Genomic DNA, 26,795 nt, shown 5'->3' with positions numbered 1-26,795 from the left:
ACTACTAACGATACTTTTATCTTTATCATTCTCTTTTGCTTTATTAACTTATTTAGAGAGATGGAGGAAACGGTAGCAGTCTGAAAGTTAACTTTTTTTCTCTCTCTCATACTGGGCCCAGATTTACCAGCAAGTTTACCGAATCTGACGTTAAAAATTTGTAGAACTAAAGGCAGTCTCCGGTTATCTGCAGACTCGGTTAATGGGGACCTGGTTTTATGGTGCTTGTCTAGCGCCATAAAATTGGTAAAGTTGTGGTTATCAGTGCCATAAGGTGCCCTTAATTGTTATGGTACTACAACATACCTAACAGAGGTGCCATTAACCAAAACTTGGTGCCATAAATCACCGAGGTTCAGTTAATGGCAGTTTTCACTTATCAGTCTAAGGCATTGTTAACAAGTCTTAGTGTACTGTAAGGTGGATTGTGGCACCCGTAGACTTTTGAATTTCGGTTTGCATCAGGCCCCTGGGAAGGGAACCAGCCATTAACCAGGGGCTGCGTGTATTGGGTTTAGTATGGAAAAAATTAAATAGTACTGTACATACTGACTTTGCCTATACAAACTTGAACTTACGAACAGCTGTTTGGAACATGACTCGTTCGTAAGTAGAGGAGCATCTGTATATCAAGTTGCACTTTATGTAACCAAGATTGGGACCTATGGTTCTGTAGCAGGTAATTTTTTTTGTACTATAATAATCATTATTACTGCAGTTTGAAGCATAGTGAGAAACTAACAGTCAGTTGCAGTTGGGATTAATTTTTTCTTGTCAGATAATCATGGAATATTAAATAATGGCTTACCACATAATTTAATCCTAAAATATTTTTGCAGATATTGGCTCGGGAGGTGGAGATCAAAGATTTCTTAACTGCTCTCAAAACTACCCCACGCACAGTATCTTCAAGCTGCATGCAACAGTATGACGATTTTGCTTCTATGGTGCATCAGACATGAGGTGCACCTTAGCTTCCTCAGTATAAAACTTTATTCTTTTCTTTGAAGGTAATGGTCAAACCATAACTGGAGGATAATTCTTATGACATTAAAACATTAAAGCTCATTTATTTTCTTATAAGAAATACTATATACTCTGTGTCTTCTACGATTTTGATCTGAATGGCTATATGAAACTTGAGAAGCTACTGTATGTAATTACCTTTTTCTCAAGATATTTTTGTAATTGAAATTATCCTAACTGCTAACCTCTCTATTTATTAAAGGTGCTTCAAGCAGTATTAAATATGAAATTTACATGTAAACTTGTGTATATACTATTTTCAAGTTTTCAAAACGTAGCACCAATATTATGAATCTTTGCAAATCAGTGTTACTACAATAATGTCATGTTGAGTGACTACTGTTATACTTGCATTTATCAAATTACTGCAGTCAACACATTTGGACCTTAAAATTTAAGGAAAATATATATAAAAAAACTACTGGTGTGGCATGTATCCATCAGTGAATGCAAATTATTTCTAAGAAGTGACAAAATTTAATTTTTATTAATAGTTTATTTTCATAAATTCAATTATCCATAGAAAGAAATATGAACAAAGGTCAAGCATGACTGTAGGTGAAAATGAAATAGCAATAACTGTGACGAGACCTTGCTATGGGAAAGTTTCAAGCTGTGAAAATCAAAGGATTAATTTATGAAATGTTATTAAAAAAAAAAAGTGTACTTGTGAAATAAAAATGTATACAATATAATGTCAGTGGTGTGATTTAAATTAAGATCATTCTTCAGTCCTACAATAAAGACATGGTATTCCATCATAAGTGAATAATTTTTTGGGCAGAATTGGCAAACAAATCAAACTTAAGCTATCAGCTTTACCAGCTTAGAGACCTAAAAATACTCTGATAACAATACAGTGCACTACTTGTTCTTACAAATACATGTAGTCAACATAAACCATACATATGGATACTATTAAGAAGCAAAGTTAAGTCTTCTGAAACAGAACTTACAATAAAAAATTTTAAGGGTATACTTAAAAAAATGCAGTGCATGAGAGAAGAGAGTAGCATGGCAAGGTTCATGAATATTGCAAATATATGGGTTGTTTGGCATACATGTATTTAATACTTCATTGCACTTGGTTGTATCACATCCATCCCTAAATTTAATTAGAAAGACTAAGACCACTAATATTTACAAGGGGAATTTTGATTACAATAAATACTAAAATGCTCTACCAACTAAAACTAACAGGTTTCTACACAATAAAATATAAACATAAGATACTTTTCTGGAAACCTATAAATCAGAGCTTGAATATTAGAAAAATTGCACTGTAACCTAAATTTCATGGATAAATAGCTTTTCTAAAGGAAAATCAATGGTTATACTTGGGAAAATTTTTAGAGGAAATCTACCTCCCATGGAGAATATCATTACCAATCACTTCTGATAAATTCTCTTGCTTGTAAAGATAATTCTGCCAGCAATCCTTGGTGCAAATTTGTGTATCAAGCACTAAAAAATATTGTACAATTTTGATGACATTCTTCCCTGGCAAGACTTTTCAATTCAAAATTGTAAAAATTTATTGAACCACAAACTTGTTCAGGTCTTGTTACAAACTCAACATGCCTGAAAACTATTAACCACTGAATACCCTGCTGAATATATATACATATATATGAATCTTTAATACTGTACACGATTTCAGTTTTCATAGAATGGAGGATAGATATCACTGACTGCCAATACTTAAATCATTACTAGTGCCCAGAAAATCAAGGCAAAATACAGCACTATACTTTTGGTGAATTAATTAATGTACGTATATTGTGTATTTGACAATATTAATTACATTATAACAAGGAACACAGGAACAAAAACACCAATTGGTTAAGTGCAATGTAAATGGGAGAACAAATTTCAGACAATGCATCTAATACTTAAATTACTTCCCAAAAGCTAGAATCATATAAGAGCATTGCCCCATAATCACATTTGTGCAAAACAATCACTCCAACCATACAGGGAACCTGCATGGAACCAAAACCTTATCGTTGATAACAACATAGGAATGAGGAAGGCATCTACACTGACTCTGGGTCCAATTTAAAAATCCTTCGTATAGAAATTTAATTGGTCTCGGAAGCTATGACAGACAACAACAACAACGAGAACACACAGCTAAATGAACGCTTCATAAACGTTATAATGACTTGAGTTCCAACAATGAAATGGTGATGTGATGCTGTCCCAAAGATTAAAAGCAAATCTCAATGAATTCTCACTATCAAAAAGACTAGGTGAATTCTTTTAGCTCTACTCCATTTTTAATTTTATCCTAATCATACCAAATGCTTTCAAAATTACATATTTATACCATGTCACTCATAGTCTAATATTTGTATCACTCCCTACCATGGAGTAAAAACTACTTTACATGAGGAGTTGGAACGTTCTTTTACCAATATCTATTTCAATTAATAAATACTTGAACAAAATGCCATTAACTTACTAGATAACAACCACCATTTGAAATGAAGTATAAATTCACAATATGTGAGGAATGAAAAAAATAAATATAAGTACTGCCTTTTAAACAAAAAGAAAATGAAGTAGAGGAATTTCAACAACAATTATTCAATAACACACACTCCTTATTACATTATATAGATCACATTTACCATGCAACTAGCCATAGAAAACTATGCCATGGCTCCAAAGACAGGATTGTGTCTGCAAATGCTTGGCCCTTTCTCTTCGTATTCTGCTTTCGTATGGCAAACTTGATAGAAGTCCGGCTGAAAAAGAAGAGAAAATATTACCAATCTTAACTGATAATGTACATTATCAAAAAACACATTAGTACCGTTTATTTCTGTGTATATGACAACCTTTATTATCCAATGACAAATTTTCATGAATTTATCTCACATTTGTGGTATATGACGACTTATAAATTACAAAACCGATTTTTTTTTTGACAAAAGTGACTATTAGCAAATATTGAACAGTACAAGTATATTTATGATAATGATGACTTAAAGGTTGTTTTGCTTGTTGTATCCAACTACATTATTATAACTTGTATTACTACTATCACATTGTTATTGTATTACAAAATATAAACATCATCTTGTACATCATTTGCATTTGATCTTGTTTACATTCTCAAAATCTCAGCTGGTTTGAGTATTATCGATGAATAATACATTAAGAAATCAATTAATACAATTTAGTATTTTTTTAATCTTATTCCTTGCATGTCATCCTGCTTCATCTGCACATGTTGGAAAGCTGAGAGTCAAAGCTGATTAATATATTCAGACAAAAGGCCTACTTTCAAAAAAGCATTCTTGGGTTAATCTTGCTATAGCTATTCATATCTTCTAAATAGAAATAAATTAAAATTAGTTTCACACGTATGCCTAAACCTACTGCCAGAAGCTAAGTAGCTGAAAGGATAGGAAACATGGATGATAACTTTCTTGTTTAAGTCTATTTCAGGGTTTTTTTTTTTTTGTATAAAACCTACTGCTGCAATCAGGGGTTGTTCTTTGTTCTTTGCTCTCTTTTGGTGCTTGGAAGGGTTCTACTTCTAGACATATTTTCCAAACTTTGCCATTCTCTAAACAATTTAATGCATCTATGTATGATTCTCTTCGGTATATTATGACTTCTTGATATCTCTCTAACAAGAACTTGCACCAAATGCAGTGCAGTCTCTCTCGCTGACCAAGGGATGTTTCTTTAACCGATAAATGACACACTGATATTTGATTCCCACGCACATCACAACATCGAGAACAATAAAATGAGGTTGCATGGGTCACACTGTCAACGTTTTTTTTTTTTTATCTTTGATACTATTTTGCAAGTTTCCAATGTTTTCTGTAAAATTTAACAAATGGAATCTTTCAACTACCATCAGCGCTATATTGAAGTGATAATATAAGGACTATGTTTATGCGATACTACTAGTGGTATGTCTCTCCTATCTACTTAGTAATTTATGTCAGTGGTCAAGATATGACGTTTTTTATAACTTTGTTTCGATCATGTCAATTTTTCTACATGGAAAATACACATAATTATAAGACATTATGTTCTAAAGATATCAGTTACTGTTTTTAATGTCATTCCATAAGATTTCTTCCATTTTTGAAAAGAAAAAAAAATTAACAGAGCATGAATCGCGTGTCAGGCAGGTAAACAAAAAAATTATGAAACTTCCAATTCTGAGTGTACCTACTTGTCATTTATATGAGCCTTCACTTATTCACACAACGTATGAATATATTTACTGTCATTAACATCATACTGCATCCTCTACACAAGGGAACTGGGTAGCTATTGCATCAGAATGTCATATAAATGTTCCTTATTCTCAGACTCATCATACCACTTGTACATTTATTTTTAGTTTTGATGACTGCAACATCAAAATGTATATTCAGTCTGCTTTTGCTTTAACTTGCTATTATATATTCCATCATCCAGTCAACTGAAGCAAACTTTGTCGGTTTATCTGTATCATCATTTTCTTTAAACCTACATGAGCAGGGTTCCAGCATGGCTCAATATTGATACTAACTTCATGTAATGTGTGGTATAGGGAATATTTTGGGAAAGTCATGTCTAAGTACTTCTGGTCTATGGCACTCGTACGATTGCTGAAAGCTGCACTTTTATGTCTATTATTAAATATTCCAATGACAGATACTGCAGTCAATCCTACTACTGGTTAAACTACTTAATAATAACTGGAAGATTTGATTCAACTGTTATCGCAGTGCAAACCTTTTTATGCTTATGATTTTCTTTTTTTAATATAAATTATAATAAAAATAAGAACATGTTTGGATTTTATGCATCATTCAAGGAAGAGGAAGTTAAACTGCTGAGGAATGGTTAAGGTGTCAGTCTATTAGTTTTAACCAGATATGGTGATCAATGATTATATTTATGAAAAACTTTCTCAGATCAAATAATTTTTGGGGGCAAGAAAATCAATAGCTTGCATCTTGAACAGTATTCCAAGTGCTACTAGATCACAGTGTAAGAAAAAGGGTGGTTCACCATTCTCAGATCATATATTTATATTTAGAGGACTTACGAGCTCTAGTGCATATTCTAAGTCCTTCATTATAACTGAAACAAAGGTTTCACTTTATAATCATCATTATTTGCTTAACATATTTTTTAATTTAGGTTTTAAATATAATTTGTATTAATAAAATACTCTATAAAATACAGTACAGAACTCGTAGTATTGTTTTAGTATGAAAAAACAGTTTTATTATGAAAAAACGAACTATAAATGCAATGTTATAAACATAGACACATAAATAAAAGTTGTATTATAGTCTTGCCATCACGACTAGAGCTCTCTGGCATGGCGTTTAAAGATCTGCCCCATTACTAATTTTACAAAAACAACAAATGATATTAAAAAAATTTTATTGAGAGTTATTACATAGGTATTAGGATAAACTATATGCCACTGATGCTGTTCTATACCAAAAATATAGTTAAATAAGTGGAAATTTAGCTTTGGATGTGTCAATTTATAAATTTTCATGCTTTTATGTTTAAAATGTGTATGAAGATGTACTGTACTTATAGGGTATTTTTATTTCTGCACATAAATATGATACAAAGGCAGATTTTGAAACTGCCCTCCAGTTATCAAAGAGGATGTTTTTTCATGTTCGTTCTTGAAAGTCGCCGCTTGCTGCTCTTCCGAAAATAGTTAAAAAAATTTGCAAATTTAGCGATTGATATGTCAATTTTATAAATGTTCATGCTTTTATGTTTAAAATGTGTATGAAAATATATTACGTATAGGGCATTTCTGGGCTCAGCCCGTGTCGCTTCGTGAAATGTCCCTTTAGCACACATTTCTAAGGTAAATTATTGCTAACATACCAGAGAAAAAAGCTAAAATGGAAATGTCAGAATATTCTGACTCGCTCACCTTATATAAAAGGTGTCGGTATGGTTTCTGGGGCGAGTGAAACCACTACCACGGGTCTCTTACCATTTAGATCCATCCTTCTTCGAAATCCCCCTACCTGAGAGGGCCGATGCAAGGCCCGCTCCCAGTTACGACTACTACTAGCGCCCCCGACGCCACCACTAGCGCCTCTACCGGGCATCCTTTTCGTTAGCACCACCTAGCTCACACGTGTTTTTTCTTCACTGTGTTTTTGTGCTTTCCTTTTTGGATTTACTCATCATGGAACGCCAAGCCATCGCTGCATCTAAGTTAAGTACTGCTAGAAGTGTTTCACCTAATTTTAGCAAGCCAGGGGCCCGTTTAACCATATTTATTTAGGTTATTAGACGGCGTCCCCTTCGGCTTTGTTGCCGAGTCACCTGGTGTGGCTCGCCCCATGTGTTTCATTATTTCATGCTTCTTCGGTCCTCTATACCGTTGCAGCTTGAATATTTTAGCAGTACATATTTTGCATTATATTTTGCAGCTTTACCATGTTATTTTATGCTTAGCTTTTCACGGGGGTTCCTTGAGCTCTCTTGAGCGCGTAGCCTCCTTAGCTCAGTGTTCATGCATGCATGTTCCTTTGTTTTAGGTCTGTGTTAGGCTCCCTTAGGACATTTGTCCTTCCTTTTAGTCCTGACCACCCTGGCCACCGCCCTCTGTTCCTACGTATCGGCATAGGCCAGCTCCCTGAGTTGTTAGTCGACCTCCCTTCTCGGTTGGCTCGACTAGCTTCTCCAGGACTTTGCTTTCTCTTATTCTACTTATTTATTTTCGTTTCCTCCCCGTGTTGTGTTAGGCTGTTTTTATTCATGCTTTGAGACGGTTAGAGGTAGCCCAGGCCACCTCAGACTGCCTGGCCTGTCTCACCGCGTGGCCCACACCACGTTCGCGACGAGCCAGGCGATTGCCATGAGCCACCCGGCTGCCGTTCCCCACGCTTCCTCCCGCCTCTAGGGGGAGGGAGGGAGGAGTCCTGCTCGCTCCCGTTGCCCATGGCAACCATCCGAGCTCCCTCCCTTCTTCCCTCTCTCCACGGGGGGGATACGGGAGTTAGTAAGAGGGACATCCAACGCTGGCTCGGCTCGTACCGCTCTCACCCTTCGGTACCGAGGGGGCTCCCCTGTGCGGTCGGGTCTCGGCTGGCCAACTGGCTCGGCCGTGCTCGGACCTCCTCGGCTCCCGAATCGAGCTTTCTCTCACCCAGAGTCACCACCCCTCCATCCTGCTCCGGCGGCTGGGGCCTCTGGCTCCGCCAGACCTCAGGTTTGGTGACTGCAGAGAAGCTACGCCACATGTTTATTCCTTGTGCATGTTACCTTTATTTCAATTTTGATTATTTACATTCTTTATATTCTGCTAAGTCGGCGGAGTCACACTCCTCCGCCATTTTTTGCTGACCCCCACCTGCTCCTCCCCTGCTGTTCTTGTACTCCTCGTTCCGGCGTATAGACTAGGTAACTGCTTCGGTGAATTTCTGTCCTCCGGCAACACCGGAGACGCACTGACACTAGTTTACCAGTTCTATCGGACACCCACCACTCACGGCAGGAGAGCAAGTAGAGGCCGATCTTTATTCTGTCAAGTAACTCTGGTGTACTCTGGTGGTATGATATATCACTTCTTGGACTTAGTCCAACTAGTTAGTGTTAATACTCATGTATCTGTTCACTTACAGGCCATCCATTGCCAGGAATCTGGCTGTAACGCTTTCCTGCAGGACCCCTGTGGGCACGAGGTCTGCCCTTTCATTCTGTCTGCGCCATCCGCTATGGGGAGATAGCTGTCTGACATCATGAGAGTTGCTCCATATGCTACGATTTGGTGGATCAGGTTACCTCTGGAGTAAGTACTCTTCCGGATACCAGGTTATCAAATATAATTTTGGCCTATATGTATGCAATTCTTCTAAGTGATATATCATTACAGTTGATAACATAATTTAGTCTCTAGTAACAGTATTTATACTGACCCTCTCTTTCAGACTGTTCAAGCGGTCAGGGACGCCGCCCAAACCACCCTGAAGGCCTGGGTCGGCGGATTCGGACGTAATATTACCAAGGGGCAGCCCTATATTCTTGACAAGAAGATGGCTGCTCTTGTCTTCCCCGGCTGCAAGGCGACTTCCTATGTCGACCCGGAAGCGGCGGCCCCTTACTTCACCGCTATTCAAGATCAAGTAACACAAGCTTTGAAGGAACCTGGAAGCCAAGAAATCATGGAAGTGGCAACTCTTAATTTGGACCTCGAGCCCATGGCGGTAGAGGCAGCAGGTAGGAGGTTGAGTGAGGCAGGTTTGGTAGGGGCTCAAGGTTTACCCTTGAGCCATTCTAGATCTTCTTCCCCTGTCCCTTCTTCTTCTTTCCAGGGATTCTCTGAGGATGGGCAATCGGTTAGATCGAAGTCCACCCAGGTAATCCCTAAGGTTAAAGGGAAGCGCGAGGTAAAGATGCTTCAGAAGACGCTGTCCAAGAAGTCGACTTCGGGCAGTTCTCAAAGATCTCCGGCTCACCATCCTGGAGCAGAGAAGCCCAAGTCTTCTTCTCACTTGAAAGGGTCCAGAGGGAAGTCCTCCAGAGACAAGGCTCAGCTCCTATCTGATCCTGAGCCTTCAACCTCAACAGGAGCACGCCCTAAGACTCCCAGAGAGAAGCAGGAACCTAGTTCCTTTGATTCAGACTCTTTTACTGCAAACATTATGCAGCAAATGGGTAGTCAGGTAGGGAACTTGGTTCAGGACAAGTTCCAAGAGATGCTCTCTCACATCTCTTCTTCCTTTGAGGAGTCAGGTCATTCAATCCGGGCCATCTCGGAGAGGCTGGCCAACCAGGAGAACCTCATAGCAGGTCTCCGGGAGAACCCTGCGACAGGTCTACCTCAGCCCAGTGTGGCAGCTCATGCCATGCCGGACTACAACACTCTCCCTCCTTACACAGCGAGTAATCCCTGGAGGATATCGTCGTATGCCCCCTTCAAGGACGGGATGCTAACGTTGGCGGACTGTGGAACTCGAAGAATTGAGGACTTCGAGTTCCACCCGGCAAACCTGCAACCCCCCTTCATTGGTTACGCCCGCCTTACGGAGGCAGCCATGAGGAGAGAGGATAAGATCCCAAAAGAGACCGTCATCTTCGGTCGGGATCAAGCCCAACGTGACTGGCTGAGAAGCCTAGAAGACTGGGATTGCATTAATACCAGGATTCAAGCGTTTAAAATCACTTTCACCATGTTCGTAGTGGACGGAGAAACTCCCATTCCGTTCACTACGAAGGCGATGGAGTTAACGATGCAGGCCGCTATGAGAGACGAGCCGATGCCACAGCTCCGGGAAACGGAGCCCACGTCACTCCTCCTTCCTGGTATGGAAGATCTATGGGCAGATCTCCTGGCCACCTTTTCGGTCGGGAAATTGGAGCCAGACTGCGCTATCATACAGTTCAGCGAACGGCTTCCTAGACTTCCAGACAGTGAACAAAGCCGTCCGGGACGCCGTCTTTAATAACCGAAATAAAATGGTTAAACGGGCCCTTGCCCGGCTATAATTGACATGAAACATTACTACAGTACTTAACTTGGATGCAGATGAGTCTTGATGTTGCATGATGAAAGGAAATAAATCCAGAGCAAGAAAAAACGTGTGCGGTCTAGATCGTGCTAACGAAAAGGATGACATCAAGAGGCGCTAGCAGTAACGGTAGTGGGGAATGGGCCTTAGGTCGGCTCCTCTCTAGTAGAGGGATTTTGAAGGAGGATGAATCTAAATGGCAAGGGACCTCTGGTAGTGGTTTCACTCGCCCCACAAACCATACCGACACCTTTAAATAAGGTGAGCGAGCCAGAATACTCTGGCATTTCCATTTTAGCTTTTTTCTCAGGTATGTTAGCAATAATTTACCTTAGAAATGTGTGCTAAAGGGACATTTCACGTAGCGACATGGGCTGAGCCCAGAAAATCCTAATGTTAAGACCGAAGGTTTGTTCCGTATATGAACAAATATATAGCTGCTCTATATTACAATCCTTTCCAAGAATTGTAGCTAGGATAAAATTACCTACTCTGTCACAACCCCAAGACAGGAACCTATGTCTCAAATTCCCAAGTCTGGGACATTCAACCAGCAAATGTCTCACAGTCAAGGGCACAGTACAGTTCTCGCAAAATGGAGGATTTTCACGAGACATCAAGAACCCATGGGTGAGTATTGTATTGAGTCTTGTATGTCCAATCCTCAATCTGCACAACATCGTTTCTTGTCTCCTTGGCATATACGGATATGACCAAGGAGACACTGATGACGTGATACTACGCATTTTTTTATTATTTAAAATATCCTACCACTGGGACTGCCAACATTTTTAAATTCTCTGACCTACTAGAGGATACAAATCCCGATATGGTAGTAGGCATCTTGTGGGCTCTGGGGAGCTGACCGCAGACTTTGCAAGTTGGTCAGCTTTCTTATTCCCAGCCACCCCAACATGAGAAGTCACCCAACAGAACTTCATTTCTTTCCCTCTTCTTTTTAGTAAAAGCAGCCATTCCAATATATCTAAAATCAGAGGGTTTAAAGGGTTAAAAGATTCCAGCGACTTCTTGTCACAATATATAATAAAATTACTTTCATTCCGAATTAAAACTTCCTTTAAAGCCTTTAAAATTCCAATTAATTCTGCTGTAAAAATCAATGCAACTGATGATAGCCTGCTGCTTCTCTCTACATCAGGGAAGGCTACACCAAAGCCCACGCCAGCATCTGACTTTGAGCCATCTGTGAAAACTGCAGTGGAGTTATCATGTTGCAAAGAGTGTTCTAAAAATATTGACCGCATGGCCTCACTGGACAATTCTGTCTTGGTAAAATTAAAATATCTACAAAATTTTACCTCTGGAAAGTTCCAGGGGGGACTAACTGAGTATTTTGCGGGTAAAGTCTCGATTCTTGGCATATTTAATTCACGGACAATAGAATTTACTCTAAAAGCGAATGGATGAGGTTGCTTGGGGTACCTTTCATAAAACTGCCAATGCCTTTCATTTCTCTTACAAATGCTGGTTAAAGACTTAGGTAGCCTCTGGAATCTATACCAGCTCCGAACAAGCAGACGCTTATAATGAAGATCCAGTGGCACCTCATCAGCATCTACAAGCATGCTTTCGGTGGGAGAGGATTTAAATGCTCCAGTACACAACCGTATTCCTCCATGATGAATTGAGTTGAGCATTTTAAGACTATTTGGCTTCGCAGAAGTGTACACCTCACACCCATAACTTAATTTCGAAAAGACCAAGGCTTTATATAATCTCAACATCTAAGTTCGGTCTGCACCCCACGAAGTGTGAGAAACGACTTTCAGCAAATTCATTGCTTTCAAGCATTTTGCCTTAATATATTTCAAATGTGGAATCCAGGTCAGCTTACTATCAAAAATCAAGCCAAGATACCTTGTTTTACCAACACATGGAATTCTCTGCCTATGAATGAATAGATCTGGATCAGGGTGGATTCCCCTTATACGAAAAAAGTGCAGTTACAGTTTTACTGGCAGAAAATCTAAAACCATTAACCTCAGCCCACTTTACTATATTATCAACGCAATGTAGGATTTGTCAAGATCAATCATGATAGGACAAGAGTTAAAAAGAAGGTAAAAGATAAGACAGGACTGTAAGTTTAACCAAAGCAAAGCAACTACAGTGATACCTCGGTAATCGTTGAATTTCGTACTGAGTGTACTTTGACAAGAAAAAATTGTCTTGGTACTCAATGTCTGCTTGGCGCTTGATGTGCAAGCTAACACGTTTGTCTCAAGACACCATGAGACTACCTCTTCCACACCAAACAAAGAGTTCAGCATTTGTCTCGATCCATTCAGACCGTTTTTTGTACATTTTTTTCTTCACCCCTCATATTTGTACTATTTTTGTGCATACCGTACATCATGGCTCTGGAGTGAGTTTTATTTTCGATAAAATATCCTAGGCTAGGTTTACTACGCCTGTCACATTTTCAGGCAGTTCCACTGATAATGCACATTACATCTTTAGTGTTTACCAAAAAAAAGTATTCAGCAAACTAAATGCAAATCATACATTTAACCAGGTTTACTAAACTTATAGCCTGTCAAATAATTAATTATTATTACTTATAATTAAAACAGACTACTTACTTGCCATGCAAAACACTGTCATAAACAGCAGCAAGCACTAACATAAACATCCGACGGATCACACATTTAATATGGGCTGCATTAAACTGACTTATAAAAAATCTGCCAGTTTGAGTGGTAACTTCCATAAATAAACACATAGTGATTTTGACTAATATTTCATGCAAGGGATGAGTTCTAACTTAGTACCACTGAATTTAAGCTGCAGCTGAATAAAAATGAATGATGAGCAAATTGTTCTGAAATAGGAGAAAGCAACATCCAGAACTTATGAAATCAGTACACTTTGTTTAATCTAAAATTTACTGCATATATAAATAAAAGTAAGCTGCAGTTTTATAACCAAGCTTTGATAACTTACATAAAATGTACCTCCTATTTACATTCTATTTAACACTAATGCCAATGATGTTTTCAAAACATAATCAACAGTTGTTTTGAGAATGTAAACATTACTGGAATGCATGATGGCACTGTTCATGTTTTATATGATAAAAAGATAATGAACACAATATAATTTGAATACATTAAATAAAACATCAGCTTTACTAGAATTAAAATACTTGAAAAACATGTGTACTATTTGACTTTTGCAAATGGTTACTATAGGCATAACCAAGGTCTAAAGGTTTAACAGCCTAATCAGGGCCAACAGTTCACACACATTTTGTAGCTTGAGCACGATGCGTCCTCCTATAATCTGATTAAATCTTTTTAGGAAAGTCGCAGGATACATGAGTATATACAGTTATACACATGAACATTCACACTAAGTGGGACTATAAAAGCATTAAATTTCATCCATCTTACAACTTATGACGAGACACTACCATCCATGGAGGAAAAATACCAAATTTGTAACTAATTTGTATTTTTCATAACTAACAAACCTTCGGTCTTAACATTAGGATTTACTAGCGCCAAGCTGGAAACCAGTAGAATTAAAATTACACTTGTGAGATCCAGGGACTAATGGCATCTATACCAGGTCACGGGGCATGTATACCCAGAATGCCCACGGCTACCTGTGACCCATCAGTTATATTTCTAACCCAGTTTAGACTGCTAGAGGGGTGGTTCGAGGTGGGCCTTTAACTGTTAAGACCTCAGGTTTGTTAGTTATGAAAAATACAAATTAGTTACAAATTTGGTATTTGTTCATACACGAAACAAACCTTCGGTCTTAACATTAGGATAGACTTACTATTGGAGGGAGGTAAGTCTCTACAACTGACTGGGAGTTTGCCACCTTATCCATTTCCGAATATATAGGGAAATTCTAAGAGAATGGACAATGAACCTAGGACCAAAGATATAAGCGGATCTATTGGTTTTCTCCCACTGGGTGTAGATACCATTCTACTGTTTACTCTTGTCCCTTGCAACTGGATCCACCTTGTCCCCTCTTTTCCCTATTATCCAGAGGGGTGTGTTGCTACTGAAAAGTATATCATCAGCTAAGATAGCTTCACAGTATGGCTGACCATCTCACCTGCATCTAGTCCGTTCCAGCACATGACGGTACTCTCCTTCATATTGCCCGTAGTTAAAGGAGTAGGAAGAAAGTAGTAAAGAAAAAAGACCAGTCATCCCATTCATTCTACTTTCATACCTTCATCTTAGACTAGACGCAAACTGACCCGCCAGGGGCACTGGATGAATTATATCACTTGTTGGGCCGCCACCACTGGACCCAAGGAAAAGGTGTCCAAGGATCTATGGGCAACATCTTTCAAATAAAATGAGGTGAAAGTTGTTTGGCGCTTCCACACACCAGCTTTCAGAATTTTATCCACAGACATGTTCTTCTTAAATGCCAGGGAAGCACTCACACCCCTGATGTCATGAGCTCTAGCTCCCACCTGGCTATCTGACCCTCTGTCTTCTGCCGTATAAGCATCTCTGATCGTCTCCCTTAGCCAAAATGATATTGTATTCTTGGACACTTCCTTCTTGTTCCGTCCTGTACTTACGAACAACCTCTGGCACCCCGGCCTGAGGTGCCTTGTTCTCTTTAAGTACTCCCTTAGTGCCCTGACGGGGCACAGGAGCATCTCAGCTTGTCGTTGTCTACAAAGTCTGCCAAGGAAGGTATGGTAAAGGAGTCGAATCTGCCGTCTACTATTGTTGGATTTTGGGTCTTGGCCACGAATTCTGGGACAAACTCACATACCATTGATCTCCAACCTCTCGAGTGCTTTATGAGATATGAGAGGCCATGTAGCTCCCCCAACCCTTTTGGTTGAAGCCAGGGCCAATAAGAAGACTGTCTTCAGGGTCAGGCTCCTATCCGTGGACTGCCTTAGTGGTTCGTAGGGGGGTTTTGTCAGACTACTCAGTACCTTGGTCAGATCCCAATCTGGGGCTTTTAGCTCCTTTGGTGGGCATGACTGTTCAAAGCTCCTCATCAGCATGGCCAACTCCCATGAAGACGATATGTCCACTCCTTTCATTCGTAAGACTGAGGCTAGAGCCGCCCTGTACCCCTTCACTGCAGATACAGACATATGTTTTTCTGTTCTGAGATATATCAGAAAGTCTGCTAACTGCTGAATAGTGGTACCGAGTGGAGACACGTTCCCTCTACGACACCAATCACAGTATGCTGACCACTTTCCTTGGTATACTGTCGCAGATGATTTTCTGATATTACCTGCCATCTGAGTTGCTGCTTTCTGCGAAAACCCTCGCTCTCGGAGGAGATACTTGACAGTCTCCACCCGTGAAGCGATAGGGACTTCACCGACTGGTGGTACCTCTCCACAGTGAGGCTGACACAGAAGGTTGCTCCATGGAGGTAACTCTCTTGGCCACATATATCTAGGAGTTCCAGATAGGCTGGAAAGCCACTCTGCTTTCCGGCCATAAACGGAGCTTACCAGGGTCCTCTTGAGGTTCTGAGACCTCATTACCCTGTTCAGAACCTGACGGATTAGACAAAATGGAGGAAATGCGTATACGTCCAGTTTGTCCCAGGGGTGTTGTAGCGCATCTTCTGCTACTGCCTCTGCGTCCGGGACTACTGAACAATACACTTCCAACTTTTTGTTGTACCTGGTTGCGAATAGGTCTATGATCGGTCCTTCCCACAACATGAGCATCCTGTCCACTACCTGTTGGTGTAGGGACCACTCCGTTCCCAGAATCTGATCCTTGCGGCTCAACTTGTCGGCCACTATGTTTCTTTTTCCCGGAATATACCTGGCCTTGCTGTCTACCAGGTTCTCTATAGCCCACTGGTGAAGTTGAACTGTCATCACATGTAACTGCCGAGAAACTAGGCCTCCTTGCTTGTTTATATAAGCTACTACTGTGGTGTTGTCTGACATCAATACCACTGAGTGTCCCTTTACTCTCTCCCTGAATTCTTGTAGAGCCAGAAAAGCTGCTTTCAACTCCAGCACGTTTATATGGAGTTCTCTGTCCTTGCAACTCCATTTTGCTGACACCATCAACTCCTCCATATGGGCTCCCCAGCCTTCTAGTGATGCATCCGAGAACAGCAAGAGGTCTGGGGAGGATTGTTGAAGGGGGACACCCACTGTCAGATTGTCGTCGTTCACCCACCAACAACAGCAAGTCTTTCCTCACTTCTGCCGACAAGGGAATTTGCTCGTACGGGTGATCTACTGTTGGTGACCAAAACTCCTTCATCCTCCATTGTAGGGACCGAAGGTGTAGCCTTCCTTGTGGTACTAGCTTCTCCAGGGAGGTTAGGATTCCCAGCACCACCTGCCACTGTCTTGCTGGCTGTGTCTGCTTTCCCAGAAAGGCATTCACCACTTGTTTGCATTTCTCTACTCTTTGGTCTGTCGGGAATACTTTGGCTTGTGTTGTGTCTATCACCATTCCCAGATATTCCAAACGTTGACTTGGATCCAACTGCGACTTCTGCTGATTCACCACAATACCTAGGCTGTGACAAAGTTGCAGGAGGGCCGCCCTGTCCCTGAGTAATTTCTCCCTGGACTTTGCTATCACCAGCCAATCGTCCAGATATCTTATTAGCCTGATCCCCTGAGCATGCGCCCACGCCGACACGAGGGTGAACACTCTTGTAAAAACTTGAGGAGACGTTGTCAATCCGAAGCACAGGACCTTGAATTCGAAAGCTTTCCTTGCAAGACTGAAGCGGAGAAATTTCCTTGAAGACTGATGGACTGGTATCTGAAAGTATGCGTCCTTTTGATCGACTGTCAGCATAAAGTCTCCGATTCTGACTGCTTGTAGAACCGTTTTCGGAGTTTCCATCTTGAAACTGTTTCCTTATAAACAGATTCAGCGTTGACAGGTCTATTACTGTCCTCCACTCCCCGTTGGCTTTGGGTACCAGGAAAATTCTGCTGTAGAAGCCTTTTGTCGGACTGCATACTTGTTGCACAGCTCCTTTTTCCATCATCTTCTTCACTTCGTCCTGCAGAATAGTGGCCTTCTGAGATTTGTGGGCATAAGTGACGTGGGGTAATGGTTGATCTGTCAGGGGCGGGTTACCTCGAACGGGATCAAATACCCGATCCTGAGAACATCCACCACCCACTGCTCTGCCCCTAGTTCCTGCCACACCTTCCAGTGATTTGCCAGGCAACCCCCCACTGGTGTGGCCGAGTGATGGGAGGCGCCCATCCTATCTTCTTGAGCCTCTCCCTCTTCCCCTATTGCCCCTTCCTCTGTTGTTTCTATTGTGAAAGGGCCGATGAGTTATCCTCTTTGGGGAAGAGGGTCTTGTGACTCTATTAGGGATGCTATGTCTCACTGTCTTCTTTCGAGACATCTGCTGTTGTCTTCCCTCCAAAGGAGTAGTTTGACTGTTAGACGTTTTCCTAACTGCCTGTTGCACCAACCTATCGTTAGTGTCCATCCTTCTTCTATCTATCGCCTCTTCCAGTATGACCTCTGGCAACAGCAGTTGCGATTCCAAGATATCCCCATTCCTCATTGCTAACAGGGAATCCAAATCCACATTGCGGCTTAGTCTAGCCAATGCTGCATCTCTCCTCATTAGCAGGATATTTGCCCAAACATTGGCACTTACGTTTGTCAGGTACGCAATCGCCTTGGAACCTGACTGTAGTAATCTAATGAACACTGGTTCATCCACTACTTTCCTTGTTGCTTCCGAGGATGCAATTTTCGCCACTGCTGTTGACCAAAGGTCTAACCAGGAAGCAGCCTGAAAGACAGAAGAAGCTGTTGCTTCTAACGTAGCAGCCTCTTGGTACGTCATCGAAGGGCACTCCATTTTAACCTGATCCAAGGTTAATCCAGGCCTTAACCTTACAACATTAGGGTTCATTTGTCTAGACAGCAAAGGGACCTTCGGTGTCGTATAATATTTCCTTTGCTTTATCATTGGAGGGGGAATAAATTTAAATGATCTCATGAAAATATAAAGATAAAATTAAAGCTACACTTTCTTAAAGGAATCAAAACTGACAAAGCAAGAGATCTCAAACATTCAAGAGAGTAGGAAAATTGTTGTTGGTCTTTATAAGTGATAAATGATGGGTGTGTTTCCAAGGCCATGATTATTGAGAAAGCAAAATTTAAAATAAGGCTGCTTTCTACAGTACTTATTTGTGTAAAATGTAATTATGTATTGTTTTATTTATATCCTACTATGTTGTCTATGTAAAATACAAGCCTATCATTAAATAAAATACCTGTTAAAATGGTATTTTCTGGGGTGGTCTGGTACAAATTAATTAATTTTATTCTTTATAGGAAAAATTGTTCAGTACTCATTGTACCTTCTGGAACCAATTAACAATGTATACCATGGTACCACTGTATATAAATAATGAGACCCAGATTTAGATAGCTGCTGTGTGTGACCCCCACACACAAGGGGATAGGAATTCGGAAGACTCACATTATGGGCATTCCTTTATAGTATCAAAAACCACTAATAATTTCAATTAGGTAAGTCTGCTTACATTTCAAACAAACAGGTTTATTAGTAGGTAAAATACCAGTCTGCATCAGTTTAAGTTACAAATTAAATACTACTGAAATCATTTACTCAAATTACAGCCAAGTGGAGATAAAAATCAACTTACAAAACACTGAGAAAATGGAATACAAAGGTCAAGCTGAGTACTGTAGTCCAATCCCTCTAGGGTAAAGTTTAAAAGCAAATTACTGGCATTTGTGGTGTACAGCTAACCAGACTCTCCTTACATGATAAAATACAAAACTCACTCATTTCTAACTGGCTCTTTGGATTTTTAAGTAAGGTTATAGCACAAATAATTGCTGGAGTGCACCTTAGTAATAACAGTCTCTTCAACATACATAAAGTTCTCAACAAAATTGCTTCAAGGATTTCAAACACAAATTTTGAATACAATAGCAACAGCTAAATAGGAAGTAAAAATATATAATACAATAGATTAGAGTTTGGGTTGACAATGGTAATCCATTACACTGAATTTATTAAGTTAGAAACTGAAGGTAATTACTAACCCTGGTTAGATGAAAAATGCCATTAGAAAATGCCAAGCTTTTACTTAATATAACCAAGTTGTACTATATCTTTAAAATATAAACTTATAAAATGCAAAAACAAAATACTGCATTATTTGAATAACACTGACATGAATAATATCCCTCTTATTCCTGATTAACTCTTACAATAATTATCAACATAAAGATAAAAATACAGTAAAACAATACAGACAGGTAAAAAGTATGCACAGATAAACTACAAAATTATGGCAAATAATACTCACAGTTGATGCTAACATTGAACCACCAAACCATACTGCGTAACGTTGCATCTTGTGGGCTATGACATTCACATCAATAGGCTTTGGCTGAAAAATTAAAAGAGAGAGATACACTACCAGCTTCAATAGCAACACCTCAACAACATTCTGAAAATAAAAGCAATTTCTAACCTGAAGAGAAACCAGTTTCATTCCACTTGAGTAATGTACTACAGACCACAATATCCCTATCAAGTTCAATAAAAAAAAATCATGAAGTGGCTAAATGTAAAAACCTTAGTCTTGATGATTTACATTTAAAATACAATTATTAATGAAAACTTAGAAAAATAAGTACTAAATTGATTAATTTCTTTGAAACAAAAGAAATTAATCAATTTAGTACTTAGTTTTCTAAGTTTTCATAAGTACTTTACAGGCATCCCCAGTTACCGTTGGTATCAGTTACCAGCATTTTGGTTTAACGGCGCTTGTTCAATATATCCATAAATGGGTTGTACCCTCTGGAGGGTTTACAGCGCCATTTGTCTGGTTATCTGTGGCTTAGGCTAAGTGCCAAGACTGACTCATAAAATACAAACATAACAAATATGCATCTTTTCCTTGGCTCTTTTAAAAAGTTATCCTTTACTTCATTGTATTCTCATATTATATATTACTACAAAATGTTAAATAAAAGCATGCCAATCATAGTTTTGGTTTGGAAAAATCAGCTGAGGGCAGATGTAAGATTATTTCACTGTAATTTAACTCAATTCAGAGTTATTTTCTTGTTTCTATTTAGCATAAACTAATCTCTAGAAACTATTCATATGTGACAAGGTTATTTTTCATTACAAGAAGTGTTTCCAAGTTGAAATATGACTTAAATAAATCTCATCGTGAAATAGACTTAGTTATTATTTTTCGTTAACCCTTAAACGCCGAAGGGGTATAATAAAAATCGTCTCCCGTATGCCGAGGGGGTCTCGGAGTGAGCGCCGAAGTGGAAAAAATATTTAAAAAAAAAAATCACAGTAAGCTTAGTTTTCTTAGTTTTCAAGATTAAGAGTTCATTTTTGGCTCCTTTTTTTGTCATTGCCTGAAGTTTAGTATGCAACCATTAGAAAAGAAAAAAATATCATTATCATATATAAATAATGTGATATATGATAGCGCGAAAACAAAATTTCATATATAATTGTATTCAAATCGCGCTGAGAGCAAAATGGTTAAAGCTAAAGAGTTAATTTTTTTCGTTGTATTGTACACTACATTGCAATCATTTTGGGATATAACACATTGTAAAACGATCAAAGCAACACAGAGAAAATATTATCTCAAAATGATGCATGAATTTGTAACACGTGGACATAAATTTTTTTTTCAAAAATTCACCATAAATCTAAATATTGTTTTAGAGACTTCCAATTTGTTTCAAAATGAAGATAAATGATTGAATATTACTATACTGTAAGAGTTTTAGCTTACAATTGCAGTTTTCGACCATTTTGGACGAGTTAAAGTTGACCGAATGTAGAATTTTTTTATATATATTTTCTTATATGCAAATATTTCGAAAATGAGAAAAGCTACAACCTTCAATTATTTTTTTTTGTATTCTACACAAAACTGCGCACATTTTCATATATAAAACTCTATGAAACGCCTAATATGAAACGGAGCAAATATTCCGAGAATGCAACGTACACATTTCGGAGATTTGCGGCGGAAAATCCGCGCGCGGAGGGAAGGAAAAGGGATTTTGACGGAGGAAAAATCTATTTCTGGGCAATGACCTGTGTCGCCCAGTGAAATGGTTCCTTTGATACTCATTTCTAAGGCATAAATATTGCTATATATACCAGAGAAAAAAGAGAAACGATAGTGCCAGAATATCCTGGCTCGCTCACCTTTTAATTAAAGGTGTCGGTATAGTAAAAGAGCGAGTGGATACCACTACCAGAGGTCCCTTGCCATTTAGTCTCCTCCTCCGCCAAAATCCCTCACCTACAGAGCAGCTGAACTAAGGCCCCGCTACCCGCTACTACTACGGTGAGCGTCTTTGTCGTCATTCCTTAAGAAAGCACCCAAGCTTGGGCCAAACAGGGTGAGGAATGCAAAAAGGGAGGGTGGGATTTCACTGGGCGACACAGGTCATTGCCCAGAAATAGATTTTTCCTCCGTCAAAATCCCTTTTCTGGGCTCAACCTGTGTCGCTACGTGAAATAGTGCCAGAGAATTGGCCCCTTCAAGCTTGGAAAGGAAGTAGAGAAAACAATCATATCAGGTAAATTAAAACACAAATAAGGTTAATTACTATAATATAAAGCTTAAACTTACAATAAAGTGATAAACATACATAGTAACATTGCATTTTAATAAACCTTAAAGTAACTTAATCATAAAAGGACATATTATCATAACAGAAATGATAATTAATCACTAAATAGACAAGGGAACTAAGCCTGAACCCAAAGTGATAATATTCAGTATGTACATAACTACATCCAAGGCAAAGTTATACAGAGACGACCGAGCTAAGCAAGGGTGCTAGTGAGGCAGGCAGAAGGGAAAGAGCTACAGAGATATAGGCTAAATAATTAGATATCATGCAGTGTTAGGTGAAACTGTGTTTCCAGCTGCCACTGCAGAGAATTTGAGGGCTTCTAAAGACTTCAAATAGTGGCGTTTAAATACCGTCAGAGATTTCCAGCCTGTGTATTTCTTGAGATCGTCAAAGTTCATATGTTGGAAGTAATTGATGGAGGTGGCAACTACCCTAACATCATGAGCCCGTGGGAAAGACTCCGGATTGGCCTGTTTTATGAAATACAAAATTTGTTGCCTAATTCCTTTTAAGGAAATCGTACCACCTTTTTCCCTAATGAATAATGGACCTGAGGATATCAGGGTAGTCCTGCTTAAGTATGCTTTCAGGGAATTGACTGGACATAGTGACTGGTCCTGTGGAAGTGGTATAATTTTCCATGGGGCCCAACTTTCTTGTGGGTCTTCATTTTTGGCTAAAAATTGACGATCTGGGGAAAGGAGAAGTTCTCCTGAGGGAAGGAATTCAATGTGACCTGGTTCCCTCGAAAGAGCCGACAGTTCTGAAATTCTAGCTCCCAAGGCCCAAGCTTATTAAGAACAATGTTTTCCTCAAAAGAGCTATATAGTCACACGAGTCATTATCGATTTCTGAGGCCAATTTAAAGACATCATTTAAAAACCAAGAGACTGACCTGGGTCTCTCAGAGGGCCTGAGTCTAGAGCAAACCTTTGGAATAGAAGAAAAGTATGTGTCTGTTAGATCTATACTGAAACCAAATTGGAAGATCTTCTTAAGAGCAGATTTGGTAGTAGTGATTGTGCTTGCTGCTAGACCTTTCTCGAATAATGTCCTGAAGAAGGTTATGGCCAAATTCATGGTCATGGTTTGTGCGTTTGAGCCCTTTAGGAACAAGGCCAGTTTCTTAACGGCCGAGTCATACTGACGCAATGTGGATTCCCTTTTGTCGGATTCTAAGAATCTGATGTTCTGGGGATTGATGTTGGCATCCCTTTGTGCCACAAACTTCATGAAGTCCATAAAGTTAGGGCTTTCTGAATTCTTGAGGAAGCGGACATAGTCCACGTTTGTACTAACCGAGTCAGTTTGGGATTGGGAATCTGTTGAGGCCGGAGTCCCAATTCCAGGAGAAGGGGAAACCAATTGCTTTTGGGCCAATTGGGAGCTACTAAAGCGACGTGTCCTTTGAACGTCCTGAGCTTGTCCAGTACTTTCAAGAGAAGATTTACTGGAGGGAACAGATAAATCTTCATCCACACATTCCAATCCAGAGCCATAGTGTCCGTGGCGTAGGCCAGAGGGTCCAGGTTGGGGGCCACGTAGCAAGGGAGTTTGTGATTTGACTCCATGGCAAAGAGATCCACCTGGAGCTCTGGAACCTTTTGACAGATCCATTTGAATGACTCCTTGTCTAGGGTCCACTCCGATTCCAGCGGGGCGGAGCGTGATAGGGCATCTGCTACCACGTTCCTTACGCCCACTAGGTGGGTGGCTGACAGGTGCCATTTGTTCCTGTCTGCCAAGGTAAATATGGCTATCAAGACATGATTCAGGTGCCTTGATTTGGATCCGCCCCTGTTTATGCAGTGGACTACCACTGCGCTGTCTAGTACTAGCTTGATGTGAACCTTCTTGGACGGTCGAAGCCTTTTCAGAGTGAGAAACACTGCCATGACTTCCAGTACGTTGATATGTAGCTGGCAAAATGGTAGGGACCAGGTTCCCTGGACCTTTTTGTACAGTGAGTACCCGCCCAATCCGCTTAGTGAAGCGTCCGTGTGGATCACTAGTGACAGTGGGGGAAACTGGAGGGGTACTGCTCTTGACAGGTTCTTGACGTCCGTCCAAGGCCAGAGACGTTTCCTTAGGATCGCCGGGATGGAGGCTAGTTTGTCCCGAGACCTGCGGTTTGCTTTTGAACGCCAGACACGGTTTATGTCCTTCAGCCTGGCTTTCAAAAGAATGTCCGTGACTGAAGCAAATTGGAGTGAACCCAAGATCCTCTCTTGGTTCCTCCGAGATGTCTGGGCGTTTTTGAGAAATTGCCTTGTGGACTTGACTATTTCTTTTCTTTTCAACAGCGGAATTGATAGTGTGTGAGATCCCAAGTCCCACTGTAGGCCTAACCACTGGAAGCGTGATTCCGGTGTTAGCCTGAACTTGGTCCTGTTTATTTGGAACCCTAAGTGTTCCAGGATCTTGATTACTTTGACCGTCGCTTTTTGACATTCCTTGGGATTTGTTGCCCATATGAGCCAATTGTCTAGATAGGCTACTAACATTATTCCTTGTGTCCTCAATTCTTGGACAACTGATTCCGCCAATTTTGTGAAAATTCTGGGGGCAATGTTGAGCCCGAATGGCATCACTTTGAAGGAGTAAGCTTGCCTTCCTAGTTTGAAGCCTAGAAAGGGGCGGAAGTGTCTGACTATTGAAACATGATAGTAGGCATCTGTAAGATCTATAGAGGTTGTGTGACGGCCCTACGGGGAAGTAAGGTCCGTACCTGCGAAACGGTCAGCATCCTGAACTTGTCGCAGAGAATGAATGACTTTAGATGGGACAAGTCTAGGATTATTCTTCGCTTTTCTGAGCCTTTCTTTGGCACGCTGAACAAGCGCCCTTGAAACTTTAAGTTCCTGACCCTTGATACTACACCTTTGTGAAGAAGATCCCGGGTATACTCTACCAATTCCGCTGTTGGTCTTTGATAGAAGCTGTTGGATGGAGGAGGACCTTGAAGCCAACTCCACCCCAGCCCTTTGGTCACAATGCTCTGAGCCCAATTGCTGAACCCCCACCGGTGACGGAAGAGGTACAGCCTCCCTCCTACCCTGGGACTCTCACTGGTTTGCCAATGGGCGTCCACCACGTGCTCCCCGGAAACCTCTGCCCCTGCTGGTGGCCCTTCCGGCTCCTCTCTGACGGAAGGAACCTCTGGCCCGGCTACCTCTGGCGAACCTATTGAACGGTTGAAAGGACTGGGCCTCAAAAGCCGCATTATAGGCCGGCGAGACAGCAAAGGAGGATGACGGTTGGGGCTGTTGCAACGGTTGCATCAGAAGCACGAACTGCTGTTGCGGTTGTGTTTTTGACGCAGCCTGCTGTGGTACTTGAAGTACCTGGACTGCCTGTACTAGAGCTTGCTGAGGGGCCTGGAAGGGCTGGAACTTCCTAGGCCTCTTTTTCGATTTAGGGTTGGATCCGGTGGATTCGAGTTTCCTTTCTGGAACGAGACCCCACCGGATCTTCAAGCTCTAGTTTACTTTGGAGGCCTCGTATATAACCTCCATCACGACGGGGTTGGGGAAGAGATTTGTGCCCCATATGGATGAGGCGATCAATTTGTTCGGTTTGTGGCGGATGGTGGCTTTCGCCAGAACATGCTTCCTACAGTTCCGCCTTGCAATGACAAAGTCATAGAAGTCGTACTGCATTGTATGCAGTAGCGACTTAGCCATAACCTTAAATAATGGTTCTTGTTCATAAACAAGAGCCGTCATTTCCGCCATCGTCAAGGAGCTGAGGGACCTGCTTAGCCTAGTCCGGGCGTCATACTCCGTCAGGATAAGGTTTTCCGAGAGCCTCGGTAACTGCTCACTGAACAGTGCTGTGGCAGAGTCTGGTTTGAGCTTACCTACGGTGAAAGTAGGAGCTGCCCCTTCAAAGTAGTTCTCAGAACCCGGGATTAGGAGGGAGGTTGGCTCTGTTTCCCGGAGCTGAGGCATTGGCTTGTCCTTCAGAGCTGCTTGGTAGGTGGCTTCCACCACTTTAAGTGTGAGAGGGAGTGGCGTGCCCTCCACCGTTGTGAAAATGGTGAAGGGGCTGAAAGCGGTGAGGCGAGTATTTTCGCACTCCCACTCCGCCAAGCTCCGTAACCAAGCCTGCTGAGCCTATTCCCGGGGAAGGATAACAGTCTCTTTTGGGACTTTATCCTCCCTCATCATGGCTGCGTCAGTTAGGCGGACGTAGCCCATGAACGGGGGTTGGAGATTTTTGGGGTAGAACTCGAAGTCCTCAAGCCTTCAAGTTCCACAACCCTCAATGGATAGCATACCCTCCGAGAATGGCGCGTATGCCGCCACCCTCCAAGGGTTGTTGGGCTTAAACGGGGGGAGGTTGGACGAGTCTGGCATAAGCGAAGGTAGGGCCGCTTGGCCAGACTGAGAATGCCCTGCCGCCAAGGTATCCCGGATGCCCGTCATAGCATTCTCCTGGGCCGCAACCCTCTCCGTCAGGGATTGGATCGACTGGCCCGAAGCCTCGACTGTATTGGAGAGTTGGGAAAACATCTCCTGGAACTTGGTCTGGACCAAGTTCCCGACGACGTTGCCCACCTGTTCCAGGATAGTAGAGGAGAGAGCCTCAGGGTCAA

General features: G+C 40.9%; 2 protein-coding genes across 8 annotated transcripts in view; one reads left to right on the top strand and one right to left on the bottom strand.

The window, feature by feature from the left end:
- The window catches only part of LOC135201642 (vacuolar protein sorting-associated protein 4A-like), a 76,552-nt gene extending 74,830 nt beyond the window's left edge, over nt 1-1,722 (top strand). For 5 of the 7 annotated variants that reach the window (XM_064230738.1, XM_064230733.1, XM_064230734.1 and 2 more), the window contains one exon: nt 840-1,722. In XM_064230738.1, the coding sequence (XP_064086808.1) occupies nt 840-962 (123 nt within the window). In that variant the 3' untranslated portion in view covers nt 963-1,722. The remainder of the gene's footprint in view (nt 1-839) is intronic. The other 2 variants (XR_010311569.1, XM_064230735.1) reach the window with 1 other exon arrangement.
- LOC135201643 (actin-related protein 3-like) overlaps nt 1,495-26,795 on the bottom strand; it is a 127,538-nt gene continuing 102,237 nt past the window's right edge. The window contains exons 8-9 of the mRNA XM_064230740.1: nt 19,873-19,956; nt 1,495-3,776 (exon numbers count right to left, since the gene is read on the bottom strand). Of these exons, the coding sequence (XP_064086810.1) occupies nt 3,681-3,776; nt 19,873-19,956 (180 nt within the window). The 3' untranslated portion in view covers nt 1,495-3,680. The remainder of the gene's footprint in view (nt 3,777-19,872; nt 19,957-26,795) is intronic.

Source organism: Macrobrachium nipponense, chromosome 28, assembly GCF_015104395.2.
Source record: "Macrobrachium nipponense isolate FS-2020 chromosome 28, ASM1510439v2, whole genome shotgun sequence".
Classification (NCBI taxonomy): Eukaryota; Metazoa; Arthropoda; class Malacostraca; order Decapoda; family Palaemonidae; genus Macrobrachium; species Macrobrachium nipponense.
The sequence above is the reverse complement of the archived record's forward strand: the minus strand, read 5'-3'. Positions and strand labels throughout refer to the sequence as shown.